Consider the following 11,796-nt stretch of genomic DNA (forward strand, 5'->3'; position numbering starts at 1 on the left):
GCTTCTACTTCATGAAATCATGATACTCACCCAAAATCTTATTGGGTTTTTCAAAAACACAGTATTCTGTTTAATAACTTATAAACTTGTAATAACATGTCAAAACACATAAATCTTATATTCATTACGTTTTTACATAATAAATTAAATTGATTGGCAACTGTTTTTTTTTTTTTATATTCATTTCTGATGTATATGATTTTATTAGGGTTTGGTGTTTGTTCGGATAACATGTCATTCACACCGACTTTGGACTTCAGTAAGTTCAGTTGCAACAGAAAAGGAATATCCCGCCAAAATCAATCATCTCACGAACAACAGTATTCTCTTTCTCCTCCGGCAACAATGGCATCATCTACTTCCGGCATCTCAACCTTCGTGATCATCCCTCTCCTTATCATACCAATAGCCATCATCAACATCGCCATCGTTAGCGCCGTCCGTGAAGGCGAACTTAACGTCGTGTTTGGTGTATTGAGAGGCAGAGGCTACCATCTCTTCGCCAACGCCATCGCCACTTCCGACATCCACTACGATATCAAATCCAACGGCAACTTCACCTTATTTGCGCCGATCAATTCCGCTCTGTTTGCTATTGACATGACCATGGCGGCGTCAAATTACGTTGAGGCTCTCCGATACCACGTCGTCCCCCGCCGTATGTCGATCTCCGATCTGTTAAGCCTTCCGCCTGGTGAGAATTACATTCCTACGCTCATGCCTGGTCAGAATATTCTCGTCGAGCAGCGCCGGGATCCGAGATCGTTGATTACAGTCGGAGGTGTTGATATCGTTGTTCCTGGTATGTTCTACGGTAGAGACATTGCTGTACATGGATTAGATGGCATTCTCGAGTTCAGACCTCATACGCGAAGTTCGCTTCCGAATGTAACGGCCGCATCGTTGTCGGATCTCTCCGGTAACATGAGTTTGCAATCGCCGGACGCTGATTTGCCACCTCCTAGCTCCTCCACACAGGACCTTCCTCCTCCTCTTGATTATAATCCAATCGGAAATCTCACGTTTCAGTTTCCGGAGGACGTGCAGTCTCCTCCTTCCGATTCTTCTTCCGATTTATCCCCAATGGCCGACGGAATTGCTAGCCCTAATCAGTCGCCGAGTGATCCCACGTATCTCGATGAGGAACACATGTCAAGAGCAAAGCTATTAGAGTTGACTGCTGCCGTCGCCGCCGACGACCTTTCACCGGCTACCGAACAGACCAGTAACCGTCTACAGAAATTTACTCCGGCGGATGATGAGACCGTCGATTGTTGGCTGGCTGATAACGGTGTTGATCCGAAGAATGCTGCAATCCATGCGCGAAAGCTCTATATCGCATCTGACATGATTTGTGCACAGAAATAAGGCTAAAACATCTGGTAATTTTTACTGCTATTAGTGTATGCTTCATATTTTCTTTGAATTAGGATGCTTCTTCTGAATCCTACTGAAAATCATTCTTCAATAAAAATATATTTTTGTTCTGCTGAAATTGCTATATTTCCAGTAGACCTCGTGTTTGATTTTTCTGTGATTAATTGGTGGAAACTGCATTAACAAACGACATGAAATTACTAAAAGCATATTAAAGAAGAATTATTTTGGTACAAGACTAGGGACTTGTTCTATTTTTTTTTTTATAAGTATTTGTCTAAATGAAACAGATTTGTTTGGAAGAAAGTCTTATATGAGCATATGTTTTCTGTTTTAGTTGGAGTTAAATAAAAACTGATTGTATGTTTGACAAATCTCTGATATATAAATTTATAGATGATGAAAAATAACAAATTTATCAACAAAACTCGAGTACAATAGGAATAGGGTAACAAAGAGGTAGAAAATGTAGATAGTCACACATCCACTTAAAGGTAAAGACAATGTTTTCATAAATGAGCTCCAACATAAAAGCATCCACAAATCAATAGGTGATTTTTAAGATTTTTTTTAATAGTTTTTCCTAGGGTGAGCAAAAACCGCACCACAACTAAAATTAATCGCATAAATCGCAACCGCAATAAAAACCGATGGTGAGATTTTCAGTTTTTCAAAAACCGCAAATTTACGGTGCGGTGCGGTTATTAGTTTTCAAAAACCGCAAAAAAAACTACAGCCGCACCGCATATATTATATACAATTTTTTCTAATAATTATTATTATATTAAATATTGAAAATAAGACAAGTTTTATGGATGAAAGAAAAAGATAAATTCTAGAAGACAAAAATATTGTTTTTTGTTATGTTTAACTTTGGAAAATTATGAAATTTCACAATTTTAAGATATTTATTATTAATTACTAGTGATTTCACGTTTTTAAGATAGTAGTTGTTTGTGATTTAAGTTAATTTTTTATACCTTATTCTTGTTATTATTATTATTATACGTAATATGTTTGAACTCTTAAAACCGTTTGACTTCTAAACTGCGGTTAAAAATCACACAAAATAACCACACCAAATCCATGCGGTTAATAACTAAAACACAAAAAAAATAAAATTGCACCACAAAAATAACCATCTAACCGCACCGCAAAAATAACCGCACAAAGCGGTTTTAAAAATGGATTAACCACATTTGCGGTTAGTGGTGAGGTTTTGGCCAATAACCGCACCGAACCGCACCGCGTTCGCCCCTAGTTTTTTCATGACAAAAAGACTTGAAAATTAAAAAAGTTAACAGATGAGTGTTTTTTTAAAAGCTTGCTAATTAACAAGATATTATCATGAGATTTGTCAAACATTGTGTGGGTCTCATGTTTTCAACCAATAATAGATTGACAACTTATTTTAAAACCAAATCGATTTTTAAGAACTTATTAGGAGTTTTTTATTTCAATAGTTTTTTTAACAAAAAAAAAAAGCCCTTGAAAAATGAGAAAACTATTATATAAGCTTTTTTCAAACTAGAGTATTTTGAAGAATTAGCAAACTCATCTCTTATGATTTTTCGATGTTGTAGTGGGTCTCATAGTAAATTAGTAATGATATCTATCAAAAGTCTACGCGTTCTTATAGTTTCAAAAGCTTGTAAGGTAGTCGAACTCCGCTAGAAATAAGACGTTACGTTTAAGTAAAATGATTGAAATACCCTTAATTTTGTATTTTATGTTATTGCATTATTTTATAAGCTATAAGGACCAAGTATGTAAATAGAAAAAAATAAGAATAAATAAAGGTGCGTTTAGTTGCGGAAAAATTAGCCGTTTTCCGGAAAAATTTTCCTAGAAAAATAAGAATTTTGAAAACACGTTTAGTTCGTTTATTTTTCTAAATTTTTCACGGAAAATGAAAATTTTCCGTTTTTTTAAATTACAAAGAAGTTGGAAATTTTTGAGAAACCAATAATTATTGTTTTCCACATTTTTCTAATTCCAAAATTTTTCTAAAATATAAACACACTCACTCCCACCTCTACCTACTTCCACCTTAACACCCCCAACCCACCACACCCCTACCTACCCACACCCACTCACTCCCAACCTCACCCCCACAAACACCCCCCCCCCCCACACACACACACACACACATACACACAAACACACACACCCACACCCACCCTCATAAACATACACACACACACACACAACACCACCACCATCACCACTACCCCATCACCAGCATCACCACCGCTGCCGCCACCACCACTGCTTGTCATCACCACAGCCGCCACCACCACCACCACCGTCACCATCATCGACACCACCACTGCCCCCCGCTGCTGCCCCCACCCCCACCCTACCACCGCTACCATTTTCTAAAAATGAAAACGATGGAAATGTACACATCTAAACACGTTTTCTAATTTAAAAAAACTGAAAATGAATAATGAATAAGTTTTAACTAAACGCGTTTTCTTTATTTTCCAATGGAAACTGAAAACGGAAAACGAAAACTAAAAAAAGGAAAACGAAAAACGGAAAATGAAAACTGTTTTTCCGTAACTAAACGCAACCTAAGAATCCCAATTCTCTTATGTTTCTACTTTCTAACATCAAATGTTCACTAACTTCCAATTCAAAATGCTACTTGCAACCACCACCACCATCGCCTCCGTCACATACATGCAACCACCACATTCGCCTTTGAGGTCTACCTGCAATCACTGTCATTCAACCACACAACACCTACCTACATTCCTTCTCTTCATTGTCATTTCCATACAATGACACCGTCCTACTCCTTTTTGTCTCTTTCCCTCGTCTATGACGACTCCACAAATACATCCACCCTCGATCTTCAACCCTATATAAACAGTCTTCAACCTCGATCTTCATTAGAGTTGGGTGTGTTTTACCCTCCACCTTTGGCTCTAATCCCCTCTCTTCGGCCATGGATGGAAATCCGTCACCACCATATGTGGTTGATTCTTAAAAAAAGTTAAAAAAAAAATAAAAGGAGGTCGGGGTCAGGGGTGGTTTTATTATGGTGACCGTAGTGGCACCGGCAACGCCTAACTTTCTGTATAAAAATTTACTTTTTTTTTACTATTGTGCTACTATTATTTTTTTCTGTGCCACACCTACTAAGAAATTTTGTGTCCACCCTAATCGGAGTTGCTTTTTATGGTACAATACATATCTTGTCTGGATCAATCATGGATAAAGAAACCTCATGGATAGAAAAAAATAAAAATTTAAATGCGGAAAGTCAAACGATCAAGGAATGGGCGTTCAGTCATTTAAATAAGATAACTACTCAAAAGTTATATTTGACTAAGGGGGTGTTTGGGATTCTTTTTGGGACTTTTGGCTTTTTTTAAAAAAAAACTAAAAGTCAAAAAAAAATGTTTGACATTTTAAGAAGTTTTTAAAGAACAAAAATGAGCTGTTTGAAAAGTCATAAATTGGTGACTTTTTGTGACTTTTGGATTTTTAGCTTTTAGCTCTTCAAAAGATAAACCTAACACATTTTAAAACCTTTTTTTTAAAAGCCAAAAGTCAAAAAATCTTTTTTTCAAAAAGGACATTTTAGCCTAAAACACAATCCCAGACGCCCCCTAAGGACCAACTACACAACAAAATGAAACCATTCGACCAAGCACATAGACATTTTTATACTTGTCCTCACCATGCATGTTTTGGCAAACCATAATGACCAATCGTATAATTTCAACTAAAATATATTTGATAATTGTTCTACAAGTAGATACTAACGCAAACTATAACACTTTAGTTCTAAAGGGTCGATTTGTATTTTTGAAGTGCTAGTGTTATTCGTGGTTAAAAACAAGCACAACAAAATACCTCTAGAGTCTAGAGCAAAACGAAGCAAATTTCTGGAAGCATTTCTGTAACTTGGAATTTACAGTGGGCCTATTTTCTCTCTCTCTCTCTCTCTCTCTCTCTCTCTCTCTATATATATATATATATATATATATATATATATATATATATATATATATATATATATATAATTGCAGTCTCGCTTTTTCCTTTTCCAGATTCAATACCAAGACACGTAAATATCTTATCTAACACTATTTATGTAGCTTGGAATCAAATAGCATAATGGGGGTGATATGATAATCGATTCATGCACCCCAAAAAAATCACAATTAAATATAATATCATTTTAGCTACTAGTCATCCATGCCACCACCATCATCATCCCCTCCACCAGCATCATCCGCATAATCATCATCTGGTAAACCTTGATCAGGTTCAATTGGATCATAAAGTGCATCATTTTCCATGTCATCTGACCCTGTTCCCTCTGCTACAGCCTCCACTTTTAACATGGATTCCAAGCTAGCTTCACTGAAGAACTCTGTGTATGGCTTAGAAACCTGAACGCAAAACAATTTAATGAGAAAATCTTCATTTCTTCGAAATTTGGAAAAAAAAAAATAATAGCAATAAGAAAAAAGTCAAAAACCAACCTTAAAGAGACAATTTCTCTCCTCTGCACTTGCAATCAGATTTTTCCAGTGCTTGTCTTGTTTTAGTGCTTCAGCTGACCCAACCACCTAACAAAACCAAAACATCAGTCAGTTAAAAAAATAAAATAAAAATCAGAGCTACAATTAACAAAGTTGGACTCTAGAAACCCTAGCCTCTTTTCTTTTTTTTATACAGGACAAAACAGGTTGTACTGTGTTTGACATGCATCGGACTGAGACTTGACACAGATGCCAACAGGTGACAGTGACAGAAATTGTAACTTTTTGTCCCACTCAAAAAGCGAAACAAGGTGGGACATGGACTTGCACTCGGTCTCACGTGTGTGCAAAAGACGTAAATGCCCTTCCCATCCTCGTCATCAAAAAAATAGACCTAGAAAAAAAAACTTTTTTAGTCCTGTCCAATGTAACAAATGCAGCCGTAAGGCTGCATTTGTGACACAACACCGGATGAAACTAGGAAAATTTTCTAGGTCTACTTTTGATGACGAGGATGAGAAGGGCATTTATGTCTTTTTCACACACGTGAGATCGAGAGCGAGTCCATGTCCCCACCTTGTTTCGCTTTTTGAGTGGGACAAAATGTTACAATTTTTGTCACCTGTTGGCATCTGTGTCAGTCCCAGTCCAATGCATGTCAAACACAGTACAACCTGTCCTGTCCTGTGTAACAAACACAAACAGGACCCAATCCCAAGTAACAAAAGTATACCAGGACAGAAGCCCTTGCTCTGGTAATACCAACATTCATTCTTCTAAAATCAGCGACAAATCCAATCCCTCTCTCTTTATTGGCCCTAACACAAGAAAATATGGCAACATCTTTTTCTCTTCCCTGGAAGCCATCAACCGTATTAATATCCACAAATTTCTCCGAATCCACACCAAATGTTTCCTTATATTTATTACGGAACAGCTTCACTTGATGTCTGTAAGGCGATATAATGGCAAGCCGATCACTTGACTTCAGTTCTGGATAACTAGTGATCAATTTATGGTACATTAACAAGACAAAATCCACCTCATCAACATTCTCCCATGACCCACTCCCTGAAGGCTGTGTTTCTTTTCCTTCATGGATATCAAAAAAACAAAACGGCCCAAAGCTTCGGTATTTATGCCATGCACGCTTTGTCCTGTCTTTAACATCTACCCCATCTTCCAATTCTCCATCATAGAATTCACTTGAAGGGAAGCTTCTTATCTGTGGGACATGATATTTAATTTCAGTGATATTTAATAAAAATTTGTAAGAATTGTTAGAATTAGACCTCGGGATGCATTCTGTATTGTGTCTTGAGCATTTGTACTGGATATCCAGCCTTTTGAAACCTTTTAAATAAGCTCATGCTATAACTGTTGTACAAAATAAGGTCATTAATTAACTAAGAGTTATCACAATTAAATATTTTTTTAATGATTCGAAAACATATTCATTGATTACCCGAACTTCTCTGCAACAGGAGAAATAACAGTGGCAGGCAACTGAACAGGATCACCAACCTAGCAAAAGAGAAGAGTATCTGAATAGGGTTAATTGCAAAAAATAGCAATGTACTTTTATTTACTTGTTTATTATTATATTTATAGCATCCTACTTTCATTTATTCCTATTATAACATTGATTCAATAAGAAAGAAGTTGAAAGTACAATGCCAAGAAATCTTGTTTGCACAATGTACATACCAAAAATACTTGTTTGCATCCACTGGCTAAAGGGACTAGTGTAGCTGGTTCCACCTGTAGAAAAAAAAATAATAATAAAATATTCTCAAATATTATATTATTATTAGTAGTAGTAGTAGTAGTAATATTAATCATCAAAAAGCAAAAAATAGAGCAATAATCTTACTGCTTGAGCAGCTTCATCTATAACAACAATGTCAAAAGCGCGACTAAGTTTTGTGAAAAGACTCGAACCACTGAAACTAAGAGTGGAAAAAACCTGAAAAACCAAAAAAAAAAAAAAAAAGATTATTAATCATATGCTAAATTGGGAAAAAAGTAAAAATGAAAAATGAAAAGACATACGATTGCTGACTCATCCATGATGGAAGCACGCATTGTGTCTCTGTCCCTTCCAGCACCACCTTGCTTCTGTTTATCAGCAGTTTGAAAATCCATGCCTGCAAGTTTTTGTTCCACCTAAAAAGTAAAATGTTATATTTTTCATTTTATATTTTTATTTTTTATAGAGGTTTAATAAAAAAAATAATGTAGAAATTTTATTACATACAAGGTAATCCATAGATACTGCCTTGACAGAATGATGTGCTTTGAGACCAATTCGAACAATTTTAGGAGTATATTCACGATCATTTTCATCACGTATGCCTGAAGTTAATAAAAAAAAAATGTCAATTTCAACAATAACAAAAAAGGTAAATGCAAGAAATAACAATGTACTTTCATTACTTTGTTTATTCTATTTATAGCATCCTACTTTATAGCCTTGTAGTTTAAAAACCCTATATTTTCGATACCATTTCTGTAATATTGTCTTACACAGGGACCATTTCTGTAACATTGTTATTACACATGTACCATTTCTGTAATTTGGCTATTACATAGGGACCATTTTTATAGCTTTGTTTTACACAAGGACCATTACTGTAATTTTATTTTATGACATTGACTTACAATGGAACCGTTACTGTAATTTTATTTTACACAAGAACCATTTCTGTAACTTCACTATTAAACAGGGACCATTTCTGTAATATTGTTATTACACATGTAACATTTCTGTAATTTGGTTATTACATAGGGACCATTTTTATAGCTTTGTCTTACACAAGGACCATTACTGAAATTTTATTTTATGACATGACTTAAAAAGGGACCATTGTATATTTATTTTACACAAGAACCATTTCTGTAACTTCACTATGAAACAGGGACCATTTCTGTAATTTTTTCCATTACATAATTTTTTTTACACAGGGACCATTTCTGTAAATTTTCATACTTAAGGACCATTACATAATTAGACAGGGACCATTTCTATTAAGATCCATTATATCATTTGTTTTTACGCATGGACCATTTCTCTGAAAAAACTACAGGGACCAAAATTGTAAATTATACAAAATAAAAGCTGTCGTTTGGATATTTCCTGCAATTGAAGAGGGATATATAATGTCATCCGAATGCAAAGCAACGTTCATTGCTATAATAAGAAAAAGGTTGAAAGTAAAATGCTATAATTGGGCAGATTTTACAAAGTACAATAACTTAATAAGAAAAAAAAATCAGAAATGGAATTATACCAGTTTTCAAGAGTCGTAACACAATCTCATCAAGTGCAGAGTTTGATGGAGCACACACAAGAACACGTACACGATATCTTCTGCTAGAATTCACAACTTCTGGTTGCTGTGTAAACACAAGAAAATAATATAAAGAAAAATATAAAAAGAAAAAAAAAAACAAGAAAGAAAAAGAAAAAGAACTTACCAGATCATTACCAGTAGTGGGAAAGAAACCATCATCACCATCTTTAGGCATCTTTGCATCTCTAGGATTAATACCAGATAACCATGGTGAAGCTTTTGCCCAGTGATTGTATCTACAACAATTTCATATTTTATTTCACTTTTTTTTTCCAAGTGATTATGCAAAAAGTAAAAATGAATAATGTAAATACTAAATAACCAATGGAAAAGCATACTTGTCTTGAATATCTAAATCTGGCCCACGTCTTACTTCACTTATTTTATCCCTGCATAAAGACAGTGTTAACAAAAGAAAATAACATTATATACCATAAATACCCTCAAGTAATCAATCTCTTATAGAGTTACCAAGAGACTTAGATACTCACTTGGTATGTATACGAGCTGGAGTTGCATGTAATATGGCACTAAGAAGCCCAAGAATTGTTTGTGTTTTTCCTGTTCCAGGTGGGCCCTAAATGGACAAAAAGTAAGAGTTAACATTTTCAAAGCACAATGCCTCAATAAGGAAATCAATGGTAAAAGGCAAACCTGAATAAGAACAAACTTTCTGCGTGAAAGACCTGCCTGTAGGATTCAAATTTATAGTTAAGAGTTAACTAATAATATCCAAAAAAAAAGGGAGAAGGGGGAATCAATCAAGTGGTGAATTGAAAACTCACACGTATAGCTTCCAGCTGTGTTGTATTATGATTAGTTTGAATATACTCCATAAGTGGCTTAGAAATTTTCCAAGCTTGATCTTCAGAACCATGAACACTATCAGAAGCTGTTAAAATCAAATCCTTGTATGGCAAGAAGCTAATTGAACGCAGAGCAACATATTCACGAGCTATGGTTGATAAACTGCAAATCTGCACTTATCAAAATTAATGTCATTAAAGAAGAAACTGATAACTACATTTTATATACAATTAGTAAGCATATTAAATCTCTTGAAAGCATATGAATACCAAAAACAAAGAGAGATTAATAAAACTATAAAAGTACCTTCATTATGCTCCAAGGTTTGTTTTGTTCCCCAATAAGAGAACGCATATTCATCAGCCTTTTGGAAGTGTTAAACTCATCTTTATCTACTCGCTTTAGTTCTCCATCTAATTGCATTCTGAGTCTGATCTTGTCTGGTAGACGATGCTCAACTAATGCAAATGCATATGTAGTGGGAAGTTCTTTATCATCTCCAAACTGCAAAATTGAATCAATATAATACAACCAATCAATTGTATAAGATCAAATCAAATCAATAAGACAATACTTACCTTCTTTTTTGTCAGCAATAGTAAGTCATTCTGTGATACAGATCCCCAGTCTTCACCAAATACCTCTGGTAAATGAAATCCACCGGTTTCATGACATTGAATTACTATACCCATCTTCCACTCCGTTTCTTTAAAAGAGGAAAAAAAATCACATAAACATGTCATGGCTTTGAATGAATACATATTGAAAACAGAAAAGAAAAACAGAAGACTTATTGATGATTGGAGGAAAATTATAGGTACGTTACAGACAATTTAATTAAATATCCTAACTTTTTGAAATAGATTCGATACAGCTACAAGCACTCATTGAACTTCTACATCAAATATGAAGTGAAAATGAATCCAGTTAACATCATAACTCAAATGTGGAAACAGAAACAAGTAGTTTCACTTCATTTCAATGAAACTACATCGTTATTATGTTATTGTGATACTCAGATCATAACTAGAATAAGTTCGAACAACATACCTTCCTCCTCATCTTTGCCTTGTACGATTTGAGCTTTAACTTCTTCAAATAAGAGAGGCTCAAATGTGGCAAGGTAATCATCTACATCTTTATAAGTGTCCTTAACTTGTTTCAGACCCAAATCCTTTTCATTAGCAGCATTTTTGTTCTTTTTCTGCTCAAAATCGAATCAAATGAGTTTGCAATTTTGCATATTGATCGTACGAAATTAAATCTGATGAGAGAACTTACGGAGGATTCTTTGAGGAGGCGGAGATAGTCCCAACCGAGAACAATTTTGTAGAAACGATGGAGGCATCCTTCTTCTTCGATCAAATTCCTCTCTATGGCCATCGCTGATCGCCCTACGCTCTCGGAAAACCCAGGGTTTTAGACGCCACCAGGGTTTAATTAGTAGAGCCTTTCCAAATTTATCCTAAAAAATAATAAACTTCTAAAAGTAAAAGGGTTTAAATTTGACAAAATGTTGAAATTCCTACGGAGGGTCGACAGTGTACATGATAAAACATTAAGGGGCTTTTTTGCCAAGAAAACAAAAGTCATTAAAAATTTTACTGTGAGGGGGTCAAAAACTCAAAATGAGTACAAGGTTGTAGCCTTTTCATTGCTTCTTTCATTTCTACATCATTTTATAAGAAACATATTTAAATGGCTCATTCACGATACAATGAATTGAAGATGTGGATGGAGAAACTCCGTAGGAGTAA

The 11,796-nt window shown here is 35.0% G+C and overlaps 2 protein-coding genes across 2 annotated transcripts; one reads left to right on the forward strand and one right to left on the reverse strand.

Annotated features, from left to right (window-relative positions):
- The first annotated feature begins 229 nt into the window (after positions 1–229).
- Positions 230–1,401, forward strand: LOC145125895 (uncharacterized). The gene has a single exon (XM_079061304.1). The coding sequence runs from the start codon at positions 232–234 to the stop codon at positions 1,366–1,368; it is 1,137 nt and encodes a 378-aa protein (XP_078917430.1). The 5' UTR covers positions 230–231; the 3' UTR covers positions 1,369–1,401.
- Positions 1,402–5,442: 4,041 nt separating this feature from the next.
- On the reverse strand, positions 5,443–11,493 carry MAA3 (P-loop containing nucleoside triphosphate hydrolases superfamily protein). The gene is made up of 19 exons (XM_079060588.1): positions 11,321–11,493; positions 11,090–11,243; positions 10,618–10,745; positions 10,346–10,543; positions 10,018–10,209; positions 9,887–9,922; positions 9,724–9,809; positions 9,571–9,621; positions 9,357–9,468; positions 9,170–9,275; positions 8,137–8,234; positions 7,932–8,045; positions 7,753–7,845; positions 7,587–7,640; positions 7,345–7,403; positions 7,172–7,256; positions 6,613–7,104; positions 5,880–5,966; positions 5,443–5,786 (listed from the first exon to the last, which is right to left on the reverse strand). Exons 1-19 carry the CDS (start codon positions 11,420–11,422, stop codon positions 5,580–5,582), a joined length of 2,454 nt encoding a protein of 817 aa, XP_078916714.1. The 5' UTR covers positions 11,423–11,493; the 3' UTR covers positions 5,443–5,579.
- Positions 11,494–11,796: the final 303 nt, after the last annotated feature.

The sequence above is a fragment of the Lactuca virosa genome, chromosome 7 (genome assembly GCF_052849685.1).
Source record: "Lactuca virosa cultivar CGN04683 chromosome 7, Lactuca_virosa_CGN04683_v6, whole genome shotgun sequence".
NCBI lineage: Eukaryota > Viridiplantae > Streptophyta > Magnoliopsida > Asterales > Asteraceae > Lactuca > Lactuca virosa.

Excerpts from the sequence above, each read along its gene's own strand:
- MAA3 (XM_079060588.1), bottom strand. The coding sequence starts at position 11,422 with ATGGCCATAGAGAGGAATTTGATCGAAGAAGAAGGATGCCTCCATCGT. Across the intron at positions 8,235-9,169 it reads GTTACGACTCTTGAAAACTG|GCATACGTGATGAAAATGAT; the intron begins GTATAATTCCAT and ends TATTAACTTCAG. Across the intron at positions 7,641-7,752 it reads TAGATGAAGCTGCTCAAGCA|GTGGAACCAGCTACACTAGT; the intron begins GTAAGATTATTG and ends TTTTTTCTACAG.
- LOC145125895 (XM_079061304.1), top strand. The coding sequence starts at position 232 with ATGTCATTCACACCGACTTTGGACTTCAGTAAGTTCAGTTGCAACAGA.